We start from the raw sequence: 21,635 nt of genomic DNA on the forward strand, positions 1-21,635 counted from the left end.
ATGCTATACATGTGTGGAACTATTACTTTGTCTAGTTTCTAGAATCAGCTTCTTCTTACTGTTGCTTATGTAAAGTGTCAGTGAATTCTAATCAAACCAATCTTTCAGGTGGTAACTAAATAAAGGCAGACAGGTGGTAGAATGGATAGAGCACTGGGCCTGGAGTTAGAAATACCTGAATTCTGGGAGCAGCCAGGTGGTGTAGTGGATAAAGCACTGGCTCTGGATTCAGAAGGAACTGAGTTCAAATCTGATCTCAGACACTCGACACTTGATAGCTCTCTGACCCTGGGCAAGTCACTTAACCCTCATTGCTCCACAAAAAAACCCTGAATTCTGAATCTGACCTAAGACATTTCCCACCTGTGTAACCCTGAACGGATCACAGATATAACCGATGTCTGTTTCCTTAATTGTTAAATGGGTATAATGATAGCACCTACATTATAGGGTTATTGAGAAGATCAAATGAGATAATATTTATAAAGTGCTTGGCACCAGTGACTTTAACATAGCAGATGCTTAATAAATGCTTGCCTTCTCCTTCTCCCATAGCACCTAAGAAATGTTTGTTAAAGAAATTGAATTTTACTAGCTTGCATTTGTTGTTGTTGCTAAGTATGGTTGTCCTTTCAGATTTTGAGGACTGGTGGTACAGTGAGTTCTTAGAGTTCTTTTACCTTGCTCAGCATATATTTCCTGGACAAGTAAATGAGTGATTATGTCTAAGGCACAAAAGGTATTAACTTGTCTTTTGTAGTAAGAATTTTATGCAATACAATGTACTGTTTAATGGGTATGATTGTAATGTCAAGTCAGAGTGTGGCCAAGAAAGACAGGCATGCAAAAAAAGAAAAAAATGAGAAGCAGCCATACAGAAGTACAGGAATACCTTGTACCATGCAGTACTATCACATTATAAAAGCATAAAAATCATAACAATAATTCAAAGTAGTCAAATAGAGCATCAAAGCACTTAAGGTTTCTATAACAAAGACAGGACTAGGCAAGTGGAGGACACTGGTGTCGCCTTTTTAGACTTACTTTTCTTCTAGCTCTAATTTATATCTAGACAAACCAGAAAGGATCTTGGGAATATATAACTGTTGGAATATTGGAACTAATTTTGGAACTCCTCTGTAACAGGAGACCTTGCTCTCTACCAAGACAGAAAATTAGAAAAGGAAAGACCTAATATCAGTCTCTGACCTTAATTTAGATTTTATTAGCTAGTTATATTATTATAACTAAAGAGCTCTCAGACTATCCTAATAAAGTTCTAGCCACCATACATGAAAATCTTGGCCTAATGCCAGAAATAGTTCCATATATAACCACTGATCTACTCATGTGGTCAGTAAAGAACCTCCCATTAGGAAAGTTCCTAAGTACTCAATAATTGGCTTACTCAGTTTCATCTAGGCAAGGAATGCAAGCACTCCTAAATATAATAAGTTTATCAAACTCCATCAATCTAGGTATATAAGGTTAATCCACTTTCTTATTAATGTCCTTGTAATGAATAAGGGGGGAAATCTAGGCCACCCACACTGACTGCCCCTAAGATCCCTCTCCAACTCAGTTCCCATGAATCTGTGCAGTAACCACAATCTGATATGAGAGACCCAGAGTTCTGGAATCTTGATCTTACCATATTCCTGTTACATCACTATCAGCGTTTTCCCATGAGACTGTGCTTAGCAAATTGCAGACTTGATTTCCTGTGAGTAATAAACTGCCTGACCTGTGAGCCATTAAACATTTGTGTTGCTTCTCAATACCTCACCATGTTCTAGTGACTAGAGATGAGCTTAGGTGACTTGGTTCTGAAGAGATGAGCTCAGAAGATTATAGGAGGGTGCAATGCCTAGCAGAAATTACTTTCCAAACAGAGCAGGAGGAATGAAGTACCAGTGGAGATTATATGGGGGGGGAACCAAAAGAGACATGCAGAACAATATATCCTGTGGATGAGAGTCAAGCTCAGTGTGAGCAGTGTGATAATGCCAGCAGAAGACATAAGGAGTCCTATAATGTTGGAAATGTGAATTACTCCTTCACTTGTGTTCTGAGGTGCAGGGTGGGTTTTGGAGTAAAGATGTAAGATGGGGCAGCTGGCATTTGTGGTAAAAAAATATGAAAGTTTTTTAACAGTCAGTTAGGATAACTGAAAGACGCCAGTTTTTTGAAGGACCACCCTTTCGGGGAGGAGACCAATGGCATGAGCTACGAACGCCAGTGCGCCACCTGCGCATGTCAGACTGCCTGCTATGCACTCGACTTCCGGGGTGCGAGCTGAAAAGGCAAGGAGAGAACAGAAGTGGGGCTTTTTCCTGCTCTGCTGGTCTCCTGACTGCTGCACAGACAGTCTCTCTCTCTCCAAAGGTGGCCTTCGGTTTTGGTGAGTTTTTATAAGGAATATAGACTAAGTTTAGACTTAAGAAGATTTGTATTGTGTTTCTACTTTCCTATCCTTCTAATCAACATCACCTTGTGACTACCATAACAATAAAAGGTCTATCTAGAAAACCAAAAGCTTCTTCCATTTACTAGTCTGGGAGATAAATTAAGGGAAAGGTTAAGTAGGGGAGATTTATGATCTAATATCCAATTTTGAATCTCACACATTTTATGGGATTTGGCTTTGTATGTAGCTTTGAGAATTATCTGTATTGTGGTAATTGATGCTGTAGGAGTGGATCACAGAACTGAGAGCTAGAAGAGGCCTCAGCAGCCATCTAGTCCAACTAATACCCAAAAGAATTCCCACCCTAACATATAGAACAAAAAGATAGCCAGATTCTTCTTGAAGACTTACAGGTAAATGAAAACACTATCTCGTTAGGTAGCCCATTCCATTTTTTAAAAACATTTTTTTTGGGCAGAAATGAGGGTTAAGTGACTTTTTTCCAGGGTCACACAGCTAGTAAGTGTCAAGTGACTGAGGCTGGATTTGAATCCTGAATTCAGGGCCAGTCCTTTATCCACTGTGCCACCTAGATGCCTCCCCCCATTCCATTTCGAAATTATTTTTTCATTTGATTAATACAGATTTATTTTCTCTTCTTTGTGCCTCTCTTCCCCTTGGGGGAAAAAAAAAAGAAAAACAAAATCCTTATAACAAATATGCATAATCACATTAAACTAATTCCTACAATGACCACATACAAACCCACTACCTCTCTTTTGGAAGGTGTGTAGAATAAATCATCAATGGTCCTCTTGAAGTGTGATTGGTTTACATAGTATCATTAGCTCATTCCAGTTTATGTATGAATGACTCATGTGGCTCCATTTGTTCTAATTGTGGAATTTCAGACAGTGAGTAAGGTATGGGAGTCTTGGGATACACATGAGGGTAAGCAAATCTTAATGATGGTCTATTCACAAATTAACTTAATCCTGATTATTGGACACTAGGAAGTGAGTAGTGTTAGATCAAGAGCTCCAGTTTCAGGGATTCGGAAGATAATTCAAAAGGTTTTATAAACATTTCTGCCCTCATTTCTGTTATGAGGATAAAAAATTTTAGAAGCATTTACTCTTTCTATCTCATCTCTTTCAATACTCATACCTTGGAATCATTTTGTTCTAGTTCAAGAAAATGAATAATATATAGTTTTAGAGTCAGTGGCAATTCCATGCATTGGCATATATATTGCTTGTCAAATAATAACAATTTCTTCTTGGTTAGCAGGAGTTAATTGTTACTATAGGTTCTTTCATCTTTCCTTTTAACTGTGCCCAGGATATATACCAACTTTACTAATTCATAGGAATATTTAATTGAACAAATCTTTTTCTTCCAATTATTTATTAAATCCCACAAGTTATTTTAGTTTTCAATGATATGTGAACAATGTGCTTTCATCATAATCACAGAACTATACTGCAGCATGACATGTTCTACCACCTCTTTTTTCATTTAGGTTTTGTGTCATTATCACTTCCATATCCCTAATTAATGTTCTAAAAGAAAAAAGTGTAGTGAAAAGAACAAACAGTTTCAGCTCAAAAAGATTATTGTAATCAAATCAAATATCTGCTTTTAGCTGACATTTTGGTTCCTGATGCTTTTGGATCTCATTCAAGAAGTAAAGGAATCTTGATTGTGAACAAATACAACCTTTTTTTAAATGTGTGTTTCACTGTCCTCATGAACAAGGGGTGCAAACTCTTTGTTACTTTTTAGAGGCTCTTTAAGGTTTGATTCATCAACATCTATTCCCCCACTATTAGAAGATCCAGTGTTGTTTTCTCCATATTTTTTCTTCATCATCATGTATAATATGATATATAAGATGAACACTGGTACTTCTAACCCTAAATATAAGGAAAAGAAGATGTTTCTGCAAAAGAAGATAAAAAAACAGAACTTTAAATTTTTTAATAAAATGGAATGATTCACATACTATATATGTTTAAGAGGATTTACAATGAATTGTTATAAAATAATAAAATTAAAATATGATAAAAATTAGAATTATGTTTTGTTCCTCTTTCATTGTATCAGCCAGACTATGAAAGTTGCTTAAAAAGATAGTTTAAAAATCAATTTAAGAATTTCTGTCTTTATAAACCAAATATATTCATTCCATAAACTGATGTATTATTGGTAGAGTTGACTCCTGTGAGAAACTAGTTAGTTCATTTGCATCTGGAACAAGTTTTAAAGGAATAAGTAATAAATATGTTGACCTAGAGCTCTTAATTAAGTAGACATATTTAGTAATGATGTAATTTTTCCTTCCTTTTATTCCTCTCATATGAATGACTAGGAGGAAAATACTCATTCATTAGATTTTGTGCATGGTGGAAGATGAGGCTGATTTTTCTTGGAATAGAAGGGAGATCAAAAGACAAAAACTGAAGAATCAGAAGAGAAGGAGAGGCCTTAGAGTTTTGCCCTCATTTTACACAGAAGAGGTAGGACCCAAAAATTGTAGAGTCTTAAAGACTTTTACTCAACTTGTTTCTACTATAGAGTTGGAAGAACCATGGAAAATGGGAAACAAATGAAGATAAAAGTTCCTACAGTATACCCGTTCTTTTTTTCTACTTTTGACTGGTAGTGATAGGACTAATAGAGACGCTTCTGTTAGGGGAAGCCTTATATTGAAGATTGTGATGCTGGGAATACACACACACACACACACACACACACACGTGTGTGTGTGTGTGTGTGTGTGTGTGTATATGACAACAATAACTAACATTCATGCATTATGTCCCCAAAGTTTTGGTATAGTTTTCAGTTCTAATAGCTTACCACAGTGCTTGGCACACAATATGTGCTTAATAAATGTTAATTAATTGATTAATAATTAAAACTGCCTGGGACATACTGGGACGCAGTGTAGAATGTTTTCAGACCTGTAAAGTGCTTTACAGTTACCATTTCATTTGAAACTCACAAATAACCTTGTGTTTCATTATTATCTCCATGAAGAAAGTGAAGCCCAGAGAAGGTAAATTACTAGTCTGGATTCCATAGCTTCAAAGTGCTTGAGCTAGATTTCATATCCAGGTCTTCATGATTCCACATTCAGGCCACTCTGCTCCACATAATTTTCAAACTAATTGTTGCTCATTAATGAAACTCTGCTTTGTTTTACTCCTTTAATAACACTTATTTTTTTCTTCTGGAATATTGTGAATATTGTGTTAACAAGTGGGGAATCCGTTTCAGTCTATTTGGTGGTACAATGAATAAATGTCTTCAGGTCTTCTGTTTGTGAGTACTCCAAAGGGAGTAAGAAAATTTCCCAAGTTGGTTTTGTGATTTTCATGTTATGAACATCTCTAACACAAGGGGAACATTGATATCACTGAGAAGTAGAAAGATGAGACTGATGTCTGCTCTTTGGGTGGGAAAGGTACAACTTATTCAAAAGCAACAAACTAGATTCATCAGGTGGTAAAGTAGCATTGTTTAATAAGAATATATACTTAGGTGAGAAATCTTTCAACTAGAGGTGGGTAACTTTTATGGGAGAATCATTGGAGAAAAGGAGCAATAAGGTATAAATATGCTGTGGCCCATTCAGGAAAAGAGAAGAAATGGAAATAGATCACAAATGTGGCAGGAAGTCATAAGTGACAGAGAATTTCAACTATACAGAATATATGTAGGAAGAAGAGTCCTGGTTTTTGATTTGGGTTCAAATCCTGACCCTGCTACTTACTACCCATGTGTCTTTGACATTTCTTTTTTCTAGGTTTTGCTTTTTTTAACCTTTGAAATAATGGGGTTAGGCCAGAAAATGTCTATGGTTTTGCTTTAAAGCTATCATCCTATTATTTGACTAAGTGTCCTTTGGGGATGAACAAAACACAAACTTTTCACTTGCTTTACTGATCTTCTGAAATTCTTCAAAAGTTGGAAAGAGAAAATGCTATTCTGGGCCTGATTCTGACCAATAAAAAGAAAATAATTGCCAAAGTGAAAATAAGAGGAGTCTTTAGAGGAAGCAAGCACAAACCCCAAAGTGAATATAGCATGACACACATCTTAAATTTTGAGAGCATAGAACTCAGATTCCAGAGAAGCAGAACTGGAATTTAATGGCCTGCCCTGGAAGTCTGCCTGAAAGAAATGGGATACTTTCAAGAATAAAATTCTGATCAAATTATGAGGACAGCAAACATTTATTGTTTCTCTCTGTGCCACACACTGTACTTAATGCTGGGGATACAAAAAAGGTGAAAAATATTCCCTATTTGCTTTCAAAGAGGTAGAGTCTGATGAAGCAGAAAAAAGGCAAACAATACTGTACAAACAAGTTCTATACATGATAAATTATAGGTTATAGGGAAAGCACTAGCATTAAGGGAGATTATGAAAGGCTTCTTGTAGAAGGTGGATTATTAGCTGAGACTTGAAAAAAGCCAGATAAGTCAGGAGGCAGATTTGAGGGAGAGAATTCTAGGCATTTGAGACATTTAATGAAAATAAAGTGTTTTGTTTGATGAACAAGGAGTCCAGCATCAGAGGATGTGCAGGAAATTAAGGTGTAAGAAGACTGAAATGGTAGGTGGGGGCCAGTTTATGAAATACTTTAAAAACCAAACAGAGAATTTTGTATTTGAAGCTGAGGGTAATAGGGAGCTACAAGAGTTCATTGAATACGAAAGTGACATGGTCAGATCTATGTTTTAGAAAGATCATTTTGACAGGTCAGTGAAGGATGGAGCAGAGTAGAGAGAGCTTAAAGAAAAAAACATAACCAGTAGACTATGGCAATAGTCAATGTAAAAAGTGATAAAGGCCTATACCAGGGTTGTGACACTGTCAGAGGAGAAAAGGGCATTTATACAAGAGATGTTTCAACTTCAGAATCAACAAGACTTGGAAATTGAATGGATATAGGGGGTGAGGGAGACTGAATTGAGAATGGCAAGTAGGTTGGGAGTCTGGATGAATAAGAAGTTGGTAGGAAAGATAATGAGTTCAGATTTGTATAACTTGAATATAAGATATCCATAACATATCCAGTTTGAAATTGCAAAACCCAAATTATTTTCATGAGTCAGAGAGAGGAGACTTTAGATTTTGATAAGAATGTAAAAGTTGTGGAAGTAACATCAGGTTACTGAGAAGAAATAAATTGGAATGCATGATCTTATGAGATAAAGGTCAAGAATGTTAATGATGACACAAAAAATCTGAGGCTGGAAAAAAGTACTCAGAATACAAAAACGAACTTTGTATCTATGATGGAGACAGGAGAAATAAAAATTCAGAGAGGATTTTCAGTTTGGATGAGTTTGATAATGGAGAAAAGAGAACTATTTTCTAAGTTTTCTTTTTTCTGCCAAGTAGAATGATCTTCAGACTGGTTAAAATGGAACAGAACAGGTCAAATGGAAATTGAGACACAAGATTCAATTAACTTAAACAGATATATTTACATATAAAATCCAAGGTACTAGAAACCAAGACAAAAATAGTCTCTACCTGTAATGGATATTTTGTTTTATTTAGGGATAGAATAGGCTTACAGATAAATAAATTCAAAGTAATTTGATATGAAGTAGGAGGGGGAGAAAACTAGCAAAGGGGGGAGGGATGGCACTAGATCAGGAAAGAAGAGGACATCTGATTTGAGCCTTGAAGGAAGACAAAAATTAAGAAAGATGGAGGTGTAAGGAACATGAGGGACATCCTGTCCAAATCAAAGGAACTGAAGAAGTAAGGTTGTGTTTGAAGAATAGCCAGAAGTCTATTTTTTCTAAATATGGAATTCTTGAAGTGGAATAGTATATAGCAAAGAAGGATAGAGAGGCAGTTAGAAACCAACTTGTTTAGGACTTAAATGAAATCCTGAGGTGTTTGTATTTTATTTTAATCTCTGGGGCAGGGTTCTTAACCTGTTTTGTGTCATAGACTTTGGAAATATCCTCAAGTCTATGGACTTCTCAGAATAATTTTTGAAATTAAAGATTACAGAAGATTGTGATTATGTTAAAATTGTTATTAAATATTAAAAAATATATACAGACCCCAGGTGAAGAATTGACATTGTTAGAGTTATCCACCACTGACATCATTGGTGTGAGGGAGATTATAGTGATTGTTTGAGAATGACACATTGGTGAGGGGAGAGACTGACATAAGGCAGACCAATCATGAGGTTAATATAATAGGTCTAGTAGAGAGATGATTAGGGGATTAAATAAGGGTAATGGTCATGTTATGGAGAAAATGAATTGAGTGTTAAGACTGAAAAGTGAGAGGGAGGTAAATAAATGGTGTAAGACATGTTCTGAAGGCAGAATCTACAATATTTGGCAATTGATTGGATAGGAGATTGGAGACATAAGGAATGAGGTTGTGCAGCAGAGTGATTGGAAAGATAGTGGTGCCCCAAATAGGAATAAGGAAGCATGTCAGTATATACATGGGTTTGGGGCATAGGAAATAGGTTGAAAGGGAAAGAGTTAAATTTTGAATATATTGATATTGAGATACCAATGGTTCATCTGGGAAGATGTGATATGAGAATGCAGATCAAATAAATATTTGTTGAAAAAAAAAGACTGCAGAATAGATGAGCCAGAGGGCATGCTAGGTATATCAAACATTTGAAGGGCTGTCATGTGGAAGAGGGATTCGATTTCACCTATCTGGTCCCAAAGGTAGAACCAGGGACAATTAGTGGAAATTCCAGAGGCGAAGATAGGTTTGATATTGGGGGGAAAACCTTCTTAACTTTTAGAGCTATCCAAAATTGAAATGGGATGTCTCACAAAATGGAGATTTCTCCTTATTAGAAGCCTTCAAATTGAGACTGTATAATTTGTACAGGAGTGCATAGAACAGATCTGTTGGTAAACGTAGAGAGAAAGTTAGCATTGCTCCCACTTGAGTGTAGTACAAGGGTTCCCAAACTGTTTCACTCCTAGTGTCCCTTGAATTTCAATAAATATCCCAGCACCCCCATTCAATAAGAAGAGAAATAAATTCAAGAGCTCACCATATATAAAAATCAAATAGTTAAATTATATCCTTATGAGCAGATTTAGTTAGAATATACCTTTTTATATACCTTTTCCAAAGGTATATAAAAATGAGTAACTTTCTTATTGGAAATAAGTTAAAAAATCAGATCAAAGTATTTTTCATGCCCCATTGACAAGTCTTTCCAACCCCTTTGGAGTCCATTGTCTGTGTTGGGAACTCCCAATGTAATGAATTAAGTGTCTGAAGGGTTTGAGAAATCCACCAAAAGTTATAGTTCACTTCAGGGTGCTTTAGCCCATGCTCCATGTATGTCTATGATGAGAACTTGTCAGATATGTTATAATAGGAATTCTTTTTGGAGTATGAGTTGGACTACATGGCCACTGAGGTCCCTCCTAAAACTGAAATTCTCTGATTCAGGGACTATGTCCAGTGAGTAGTTAGTGATGTGCAGCTGCAGTACAGAAGAGAACACAGGGTTAACTACATAGATTTGGTAGTGATCTGCATGGAGATGACTCTGAAATCCCTGAGACTAGAAAAGATACCCAAATAATAAAGTGTGCAGAGAAAAGAGGCCCAGGGATAGCCATGCCAAGATGGCAATAAAGAGAGAAAGATCCAGCAAAGGAGATATCAGACAGACAAGAGGAGAACCAGGAAAATATAGGATCAACTGACATTTATACAACTCTTTAGAGTTCACAAAGTACTTGATATACATTATCTCATTTGATCTTCAAAATAGTTCAGTAGTGGTATTATTATACTCATTTTACATATGAAGAAATTGAGGTTCAGAGAGATTAAATTACTTTTCCATGTTGATATAGTTAATGTCAGAGGCAATGTTCAAACTCATATATATATATTAAAATTTGTCATGGTTTGCCATAATGAGAGCCAAGATCCACCGAAAGTCAAAATCAATTTTTGTCCAAGTAGTTGTATCCTTTGCTTATTCCATCAAATTAAAAAAAAAAATTTGCAGGGCAATGGGGGTTAAGTGACTTGCTCAGGGTCACACAGCTAGTAAGCATCAAGTGTCTGAGGCCGGATTTGAACTCAGGTACTCCTGAATCCAGGGCCAGTGCTTTATCCACTGCACCACCTAGCTGCCCCCTCCATCAAATTTTTAACTTCTTGATCAGCTATTTGTGAGAGATCTAGTCTGCTAGCGAGTGGTCTATACATGACTTGTGACTCTTTTTTTTTGTTTGATTGTTTTTTTTATTTTTATTTTTTTTAGTGAGGCAAATGGGGTTAAGTGACTTGCCCAGGGTCACACAGCTGGTAAGTGTTAAGTGTCTGAGGCCAGATTTGAACGACTTGTGACTCTTTATATATTAAATGCCTATGTTGCTGCTTTTAAGAAAAAAAATAATTCTAAAACACTTGTTATACCTGATATTCTAGAGAATTCCTCACTTGTCACATGGTTTAGTAGAGGTAATGCATACTACATTTTTTGTTGCAAACTAGATGGCTATAAACTTCTTGTATTTGTACTTGTGGTGGACACCTCTTTGTTGTGAGGAATCCTTTCTGCCGTTAATGTACTGATTCTTTTTTGCTGATCCACAAAGAGGAGTTTGACTTGGTATTACAGACATGTAAATTCTTTACTCCATTTCCTGTTAGTTGTGGGTCTGGGGTAAACACAAACTTTGACAAAACCAGTTCAGGATGAAGGGTCTTTTCAATAACACATTACATAAATAAGGTGTTTTGCCTTCTAAAATATGCAACTGTGTACTCACTTTTCTAGCTAAACTAGACTGTTTGTTCCTGATCTTATTTTGTCCTTCCCACACTAGAAGGTAAGGGGAGTGGCTTTCCTCATGGTGAGTCTTCCCTTTTCTTACCAGGCCCAAGAAGACCTATAAAAGGTCTCCCTTCCTCCTTGCCTTTCCTTTATCCCTTCTCTGGTCTCTAGGCTACCTTGAAATGATGGGAGCAACAAATCTAATGGGAGATTGAAGACCATTAAACCTTACAATCTGCCTCTGTACCCTAATGTTCTGCAGATGTTACCATTACCTCTATGCACTCCATAATTTCCATCCTCCCCTACCCCATTATTTGGTTTGTTGATGAATCATGAGTACCCATGTGCCTTACTCTTCTTTTTATCCTTGTACTCTTAGAACTTCCTGGACTGTCAATCCTGTAAATGAATTCTCTTTTATACATTATCTTCCACAGTTAGAATATGAACTTCATGAGAACAGACATTGTCTCACTTTTCTATTTGTATCCTAGCACTTATCTCAATGCTTGGCACATAAAAAAACACTCAACAAATTCTCATTCATTCATTCATTCATTCTAGCTACCATGGATCCCCAATCTCTGCTAACTGAAATCCTTCACCTCTCCCAAGGCTCAGCCCAAGTTTTACTTTCTTCTTGGTGTTCAATTTCATCTCCTCTGTTCCCCTGATCTAGAGCTGATTTAGTTTCCCTATCACTCTTTTGACTTCTAAGCATATATTCATTAAAAAACCCTGAAATTAAAGTGATGTATTAAGTTATCTCAACTCTTCTTCTAATCCATAACCTCTAGAATGGCAAGAACTTATAATTTTTCATCTTTGTATCACAAGAACTTAGTGCAATATCTTGCATATACAAAATACTTGCTAAATCTTTATTGAATTAAATTGAGTTAACATTTAATTGAGGTATGTAAATCTGGAACTATATTCCATTTTCAGTGCCAGGGAAACCAAGCTATTGAGAGGTTAAGTAAGTTGTCTAAAGTCATACACTTGGTGGAGTAAAAGCAAAAATTAAGATATTTTAATTATCACCCTTTTCTAGTGATTTTAAAAGTGAGATGATGCATCTAATGTAAAAGTGTTTTGTATGCTATAAAGTACTATATAAATGTAAATTACAATCAGTTTTCACTAGAACATATCTCTTTGTGGGGTAGAAAAAATAAGGATACCCATCTTCATGCCTTCTATGGATCAATAGCTCTGAGGGAAAACAAATGGTAGAATGGAATTCTCTATTGCCTTCAGTTTTCTGTTTGTCTTTTTATCCAAGATTCCTGAATAGGATGTAAACTGTACTTAACCTGGCCTTCCTCAGTCCTTTCAGACCAGCTACAACAAGTTAAACATGACCTTCAATATCAAAGGATTATATCATTTCATTCATTTGGAATAAGTGTATTAATTGGTAAAAAGTCAAGTGATTTCTAGAATCTCTTAATATCAACTTACCTATAGGATATGGAGTCATATAATCTACAAGCTCCTTTACTTCCACATTTATTTTTGCCCCATTTCAGACATGATGAATCTATTGCTGCTCCAAAATAAATGGGGGCTAAAATTCCTCCTATAATAACAACAAAAAAAGTCAAACAAAAGAAGTGGTTCTTAACCTTTTGTGTGTGTGTCATGGAGTCCTTTGACAACCTTTTGAAATCTTTGTATTAGTTTTCAGAATATTATCTTTTAAAGTATAAAATAAGATATGAAATCATAATGTAAACCAAGTACATTAAAGTACCTATCAACATTTTAAAAAGCAACAGATTCACAGACTTCTGGTTAATAACCACTGAATTAAAGGATATATTTCAGAACCAACTGTGTTATACTCTATCTGGATAAATTTGAATAGGAAGACAAACAGGTTTATTGATTCTATCACTTTCACTTCCAAATGGATGAAAAAATTAGGACAACTCATTTTACTATGAAAGTATCAGGGATTATTTCTGGACTTGTCAGATACTAGATTATCATCTATAAGGTCTGATTTGAATCGTACCTAAAGATTTTCCTTGTTAAAAAAACAGTAGCCTGTTATTATGCCATCATAAAATATAATCAATGAAAAAAAGGAAGGAAAGAAGAAAAGATAGAATGAATGAAGTGAGAGACCAAGGGATAGTTAGAGAAAGAAAAAGAGTGAAGAGAGCAAGAGAGAAAGGGAGAGAGAAAGACAGACAGAGAACAAAGATTTTGAATGTTTAAAGTTCTACTGATTCTTTGACATGAGGCCTTCTCTGTTTACATTTTCCTGTGCTTTCTCAGTCTTGAAATTTCTTTGTATATCCCATATTAAACAAAAAGCTGAAAATTCAAAATAGAAAAAGGTACAACAGAAAGGACATACATATTGACTTATATTTTCATCCAAGTATTAAAGTAATGTAATTAACTTCTACAACACGGAGACCAGAAAGAGCCCAGAAAGATCCTTCATTTGCTTTTCAAATCAAGAGATTTTTTCCAGAAGCCATGAATTTCTAAATATAAACTCAGTCAGAATTTTATGAAGGACATTGGATAATTATGAGCAATATCATCTCATAAAACAGAGCCATGCATGGATAATAAAGCAGTTTTAAAGAAAAAAATTTGTAAAATACTTAGTTAAGGAAAATTGTCTACAGAACATTCCAGCATGAAAATCAAAAGACTAAAAACAGAAGAAAAATGAACAAAATTTGAAAAACAAATTGGGATAAATTTTCTACATCAAAGATCGTGGAATTAACATACTGTGTTCTAACATCATAGTTTCAGATATGCTAATAAAGAAGGAATAAATGTGAGTAGAAATGAGAATAAAAGTGGGAAAAACATCCAGGTTGGACCAAATATGTCTAGAGATTTATACTACAAACAATTGTGATATAATTATATGGGCATTGAAAACCAATATCAAGGTTATACAAAGGAGTGAAGGATACCAAAGGCATGTGAAAATCCTTGGAATAGAGTATATCCATGGTGGCAGAATAAGCTGTATGGCCAAATTCTGTACCCCCAACTACTCTAAACACAATATAAGAAGCAAAAAAGATTTAATAATGATAAGTAAATAAAAAAGGAGATTACTGTAGGTTATCTTATCTGCCCCATATCACAAGTTTGACTTACAGATTAGTGACCAGGGCAGAAAATGTGAAATAATGCTCAGCCAGGATTATAGATTCAGTGGCCAGATCTCAGAGCCAGGCCAGCATTTCAGCTGCTATTATACTCAGTCCTCTGTGTAAAACAGTATTAAAGGCATAGATTCTGTTCCCAGAGCTCTGAGCTAGGCCCACAGTGCAGGCTTTCCCAGAGGTGTTCAGAATGACAACTCATTATCAAGAGCTCTAAAGATTCTTTTATATCAAAACATATTTTAGATTTCTTGGTTCTCCTCAAAGTAGGGGGTTAGGATTACCAATTCAGTCCCTAGAGTTTCTAGCTTTCAAAAAAAGGGTTACCCAAGAGCAAAATGCTTAATGACTAAACAAAATAAATACGTTTGATGCCCAGGTGTCAAAGACAAAAACCAAGAAGAAGAGAATAATGTCCAAATGCCTACAAGCAAAACCTCAGAGAAAATCACAGCTTATCCACAAGATCAACTAGAATTTTTAGAAGAAATGATGCAAGAGTTTAAAAGTGATAGTATAACCAGAATTCAACAGTGTGTTGTTTACAAGAGACACATTTGAAACAGAGACACACACACATAGAGTTAAAATAAGGGACTGGAGCAGAATCTTTTATGCTTCAGCTGAAGTAAAAAAAAAAAAAAGTAGGTAACAATTATGATCTCAGACAAAAGAAAAACAAAAGCAGAGCTAATTAAAAGAGATAATCAGGGAAACTACATTTTGCTAAAAGATACCAAAGGCAATGAAGTAATATAAAAATATATGGAAGGGACAGCTAGATGGCACAGTGGATAGAGCACTGGCCCTGGATTCAGGAGGACCTGAGTTCAAATCTGTCCTCAGACACTTACTGGCTGTGTGACCCTGGGCAAGTCACTTAACCCCAGTTGCCTCACCAAACACACACACACACACATACACACACACACATATATATATATATGGAGAAATGAGTCAAATTTGTAAAAAAAACAAACTAAAAAAACAAAACAAAAGCCATTCCTCAATTGATAAGTGGTGAAATGATATGAACAGGCAGTTTTCAGAAGGAGAATTCAAAGCTATCTATAGTCATATAAAAATATTCTAAATCACTATTGATTAGAGAAATGCAAATTAAAATAATCCTAGATGAGGTACTACCTTATATCCGTCAGAAATAACAAATGCTGGAGGAGATTTGAGAAAATAGGTACACTAATAAAGTGTTGGTGAAGTTGTAAACTGGTCCAACTATTCTCAACATTAATTTGGAACATAAAACTTTCTCATTTTCTTTATTTTTGGGGCTTTTTTGACAAGACTAATGTGGTAGTGTATTGCATGATTTCACATGTCTAATTGATATCATATTGCTTGCCTTCTTTGTAGGTGGGGGAGGGGCTGGAGGAAAGGAGATAATTTGAAACTCAATAAAAAAGAATGGTAAAAATAAGTGCATAATAAATATAAAATAAAAATGACTATAATTGAAATGATGTAAGAACTATAAAAGAAAATGAAAGTTATGAAGAGACTGGAAAAAGAATAAATAGTTTAGCACAAAAAATACCAAGTCATCCAAATCTTTGGATGACTCTTTGGGTTTTTTTGTTTGTTTTTGGTGAGGCAATTGGGGTTAAGTGACTTGCCCAGGGTCACACAGCTAGTAAGTGTTAAGTGTCTGAGGCCGGATTTGAACTCAGGTACTCCTGACTCCAGGGCTGGTGCTCTATCCACTGCGCCACCTAGCTGCCCCATAACTGTCTCTTTGAATACTAGTATGGATCAAATATAATTTAATGACTCCATGAGACAATTGGAAATATTAAGATAAAATAAAAAGACAAAAATGAACAATATATAAAGTGCCTCATATAAAAATGATGGTTAGAAATTATAAAATGAAGTAATAAGAATTGTTGTTGGGCTACCTGAAAGACATAACAAAAAAAAAGAACCTAGGCATTATATTTTTAAAAAATCATTTAAGGAAACTTCTCAGTCCCTGTTAGAACAGAGGGCAAAATGGAAAAAAAAAATCCATATAAATTCTTGGAAAAAACCAACAAAACAAAATGGAAGTCCTCCCCACCCCCTGCAAGGAACATCATAGACAAAACCTGGAGCTTTTGGGTCAAAGAGAAGACTACAAGCAGCTAGAAAGAAAATGTTGAAGAATTGAGGAGCTACCATCAGGATCACATAAGATTCAGCAGCTACTACTCTAAAGGAGCAAACAGCATAGAATATGAAATTTCAAATCAATCTTTCTTGCTATAATGTCTTTGCTGACCTCCAATCTTTCACCTCCAACTGCCTTTCAGACATCTTGCATTGGACGTCCAGTAAATATCTTAAGCTCAACATGTCCAAAACAAAACTCTGTCTTTTTCTCTAAACCCCTGCCCCCCCCCACCTGTCCTATTACTTCAGAGGACAACACTATCCTCCCAGTCCCTCAGGTTCAGAACCTAGGAGTTTTCCTGGATTCCTTATTCTTTTTTACCCCCTCCTCCCTATATCCAAGCTGTTGCCAAAGCTTACCAATTTTACTTTTGAAACATCTCCAGATTATACCCTCTTCACACTTTTGACACTGACACCACTTAAGTGCAGGCCCTCATCACCTCATTCTTTGATTATTGGAACAGCTTGCTGTTGTGTCTGCCCCCCCCAAAACCTCTCCCTACTCTAATCCATTCTTCATTTAGTCACTAAAGTAATTTTCCTAAAATTAAAGTTTACTCATTCAATAAATTCCAACTCTTTTGACAAAAGGGAACAAATACAAAATGCTCGATTTGTCATTCAAAGCCCTTTATAACCTCCCTCTGTCCTACCTTTCCAGTTTTCTTACATCTTACTCCCCAACATATACTCCTTTTTTTCTTTTTGTGAGGCAATGAGGGTTAAGTGACTTGCCCAGGGTCACACAGCTAGTAAGTGTCATGCGTCTGAGGCTGGATTTGAACTCAGGTCCTCCTGATTCCAGGGCCAGCGTTTTATCCACTGTGCCACCTAGCTGCCCCATAAAATATACTTTTTAATGCAATGATATTGGCCTTGTGGCTATTCCATGAACAAGAGACTTCATCTCTTGGGTCCTAGCATTTTCTCTGGCTGTCTCCCATGCCTGGAATATTCTCCCTCTTGCTCTCTACTGAATTCACTGGATTTTTTAAAGTTCCAACTAAAATCCCACCTCCTACTAGAAGACTTGGCCAAGTGCTCTTAATTCCAGTGCTTTCCCTCTGTTAATTATTCCTATTTAACCTGTATATAGCTTGCTTTGTATATATTTATTTGCCCATTGTTAGATTGTAAGTTAGATTACGAGGACCTTGCGGGCAGAGACTGTCTTTAACCTCTTTTTGTATTTTCATTACTTAGCACAGTGCTTAGAACATGGTAGATGATTAATAAATGTTTATTTAACATTGTAGTATTTTTAAAGGACCCTAGAGAATCAACTAAAATCTAATTGAAACAATGAACAACTTTAGCAAAGTTGTAGGATATAAAATATGCCCTCGCCCCCCCCAATCAGAATTTCTATATTTTACCACCAAAACCCAGCATGAGGAGATAGAAAGAGAAATTCCATTTAAAGTAACTCTAGACATTATAAAACACAAGGAAATTTACCTTTCAAGTCATCTCCAGGAACTATATGAACACAAATACAAAACACTTTTTATACAAATAAAGATAGATCTAAACAACTGGAGAAATTAATTGCTCTTCAGCAGGCTGAACCAGTATTATACCAATAGCAATTCTACCTAAATTAATTTACTTATTCAGTGCCATATCAATCAAATGACTAAAGGATTATTTTATGGAAAAATTATAACATAATTCATCCAAATGAACAAAAGATAAATTTCAAGGGAATCAATTTTTGAAAAATATTAAGGAAGGTGGCCTAGCTATGTCATATCTCAAACTGTATTATAAAGTGGTATTATAAAATCATCAAAAAAATGTTGTATTAAGAAACAGAGTGGTAGATCAATGGAATTGATTAGATAAACAATATACATTAGTAAATAACCATAGTAATCTAATATTTGATAAACCCAAGGATCCAAGCTTTTGGAGCAAGCACTCACCATTTAACAAAAATTGCTGGGGAAACTGGAAAGCAGTCTGATAGAAACTTGGCATAGACTAACATCTCACATTTCATACCAAGATGAGGTTAAAAAATTGAGTACGGGGGGGGGCGGCAGCTAGATGGCGCAGTGGTTAAAGCACCGGCCCTGGATTCAGGAGTTCAAATCCGGCCTCAGACACTTGACACTTACTAGCTGTGTGACCCTGGGCAAGTCACTTAACCCCCTATTGCCTGCCCCCCCCCAAAAAAATGAGTACATAATTTAAGGGGGAAAAGGGTAATATAAGCAAATTATGGGAGCATGGAAAAATATAACTCAGATCTATGGATAAGGGAAGAGTTTATGACCAAACAAGAGATAGAGAGGATCACAATGAGATGGTTTTGGACCCATGAAGGCTAGGTTTAATCCATACCTCTACTTTGATACATACTGGTTATGTGACCCTGGGAAAATAATTTAACCCTTCAGTGTTTTAGGCAACTTTCTAGGAATAGAAATTATAGATAAGAAGCCAATATTTTTTGGTAGAGAGAATTTCCATATATGGGAGATTTCTGTCCATGAAATTAAAAGTTCTGTCCCCATATATATAATATTAACAAAACAAACAATGAAATTCCCTCAGATCTGTTTCACTTCATTCATTTTGTTGGCTTCAAATTTCATTTTATTTGAATTGCTAAGAAAAGACATCAAATTTATTAGCTGGCAATAGAACTAATCATAAGTAATAATGATGCGTGATGTCACATCAAACACAATATATAAAAAAATTCATAAATTGTCCCTCCTGAAATGCTTGGCACGATAAGAACATCGGGGGACTTCAATTCAAAAGACTTGTTTTCAAAATATGGCTCTAATGTGCAGGTTATCCTGCATGAAATTAGATTTATTTCCTCATCTGTTAAGTGAGATCAAAGCCAGAGATACTGATCCCAAATATACACAAATATTCATTTTAGCAATAGCAAAAAACTGATATGAAAATATTTGGGAATAATTGAACAAATTTTGGCATATAAAATAATTTGGCATAGGAAATAATTAAGGTATGAGATTGTGAATATTTAAAATACAGGGATTGTTCGACAGTTGTATGTAAAGATTCAGAGCAAACTAAACTAAGCCAGAAAAGCAATTTATTTAATTTCCAAAATAATATAAAGTAAAAAGAAAACCTTAAAAATATAGAATTCTGATCAATTCAGTGACTAACCATGACTTGGCAACAAGGGTATGTTTAGTTTAGAAAAGAGAGATCTAGGAGCAAAGGGAAGGAGTATTATAGCTATCTTCCATTGCTGAGGAAAGAGGAATTAGACTTGCTTTCTTTGGCTGAAGAGGGCAGAACTCAGAGTAAAGGGCAGAAATTGTAAAGATGGAAATGGAAGCTTGATGTAAGTAAAAGTTATATAACAATTAGAGCCATCCTAAAATGAAATAGGCTGCCAATAATGGCTCCTTACTTTCATTGAATATCTTCAAACAGATTACAATTTCAAAAGTGTTTTGTTATGAGGATTTTTCTATGTGTATAGATTAGATTCATGGCCACTATGTTCCCTTTAAAATATGAAATTCCAAGATTCAGTAAAAATGTAACTTCCTGCCTTCCTTCTCTCTGAAGAAAGGGCATGGATTTTAGATACAAAAGGAAATAACGTGTCACAAATGGCCAATGAATTGCTTTGCTTTATTTTTATTTCTTTGTTTTAAGAATGAATTTTGCTTTGTTTTTTAAAATTTTTTTTTAGTTAGGATAGAGCCATTAGGAAGTTTTAGAAAAGAACAACAATAAAAATATTGGTCAAAAATCAGAAGGGGTTGATCTAAATGGTCTCTAAGATCCATGTCAGCTCTGACATTCTGCAATTGTTTAAACTTTCCCCCTCATCAAAATTTTAGTATTTCTGTTGGCGATCATCCCTGAGACAGTCAGGTCAAAATCTTTGGAAAAAAAAAAAACTTTGACTTTTCCCTTTCCATCAACCTCATATAAAATCAGCTGAAAGTATTGTTGGCTTGGGCTCCATATCTCTCAAATCCTTCCCCTTATCTGTACCCCAAGTAACCATCCAGATTAAGACCTTCATCACCTCTTGTCTCAACTATTATAATGATATCCTAATTGGGCTTCTTCACTTGTCTCTTTTTCCTCCAGTATATCATTTATAAAGTTGCAACATATACTTCTCAATGCATAGGTCTGACCAGGTCACACTCCTGCTCAAAAAACTTCAGAGATTCTTTATAGAACAAAATCAGTTTTCAGCTTGAATTTTAAGGGCCTCCTCAAAATTACTCTAAGCAAATATTCCATCTTTATTTATACTGGTTCTCTCTGCACATTTTTTTGTTTTAGCTAAGTTGGATCACTAGCTGTGCTTTGATCTTGCTTTGCTGTTTCCTACCTCTGTGTATCCAGTAGGCTATTTTTCTTGGTTGGAATTCAATTTCTCCTCTTCATAAGACTATTCATTCACCAAGTCCAACCTCAAAATCCACCTCTTTCATTGATTTCACTAGTTAAAAACAATTACTCTTCCACTCCTCCCTTCAAATTTTCTTGAAAGACTGGATCCATACTTTCCCTTCACCACACTCTATTTTGTATCATATTTATGTATATGTACTTTCCTCTCCACATTACGTTATATGCTTCTTGAGGGCAAGAACTATGTCTTTTTAAGTCCTAGTATCTCTAATCTCTAACACAATTTCTCTCTTTTAAAATACTTGTTGCATTCAATTTCATAAACATTTTAATAGCTGATGAGTTTGTAATAATACATAAACACACATATGTATGTATTTCATACCTACTGCTCGCAAAGCCAGTAAATGGAAACCCATTGCAAGTGATTTCAGTTCAGGCTCAACATTACTGAAATAAAAACAAAGAGTAGTGAGACAACTCCAGATCATCAAATTATGGAACAAACACTATTCTTAGTGTATTTCATGTACATGCAATACAGGCAAATCTTCTGACTATATAATGTTCTAAAATGGCCCAATTTCCATTAACATATGTAAGGCAGGACTCAAGAAGTTTTAAAACATTCTGCAGGGACTAAGACTGTGTACTTAAAAATGTTTTAGTCTCTTTGGCTCCTCCTTCTTCCTTTTGTAAAGGCCAGCAATTTTTA

General features: G+C 35.4%; 1 protein-coding gene across 3 annotated transcripts in view; it reads right to left on the reverse strand.

Annotated features, from left to right (window-relative positions):
- Nucleotides 1-3,797: 3,797 nt before the first annotated feature.
- LOC122728395 (solute carrier organic anion transporter family member 1B1-like) overlaps nucleotides 3,798-21,635 on the reverse strand; it is an 83,154-nt gene continuing 65,316 nt past the window's right edge. For all 3 annotated transcript variants that reach the window (XM_043966977.1, XM_043966979.1, XM_043966978.1), the window contains exons 13-15: nucleotides 21,306-21,370; nucleotides 12,696-12,813; nucleotides 3,798-4,349 (exon numbers count right to left, since the gene is read on the reverse strand). In XM_043966977.1, coding sequence (XP_043822912.1) covers nucleotides 4,133-4,349; nucleotides 12,696-12,813; nucleotides 21,306-21,370 — 400 coding nt within the window. In that variant the 3' untranslated portion in view covers nucleotides 3,798-4,132. The remainder of the gene's footprint in view (nucleotides 4,350-12,695; nucleotides 12,814-21,305; nucleotides 21,371-21,635) is intronic.

This window comes from Dromiciops gliroides, chromosome 5 (assembly GCF_019393635.1).
Source record: "Dromiciops gliroides isolate mDroGli1 chromosome 5, mDroGli1.pri, whole genome shotgun sequence".
Lineage (NCBI taxonomy): Eukaryota > Metazoa > Chordata > Mammalia > Microbiotheria > Microbiotheriidae > Dromiciops > Dromiciops gliroides.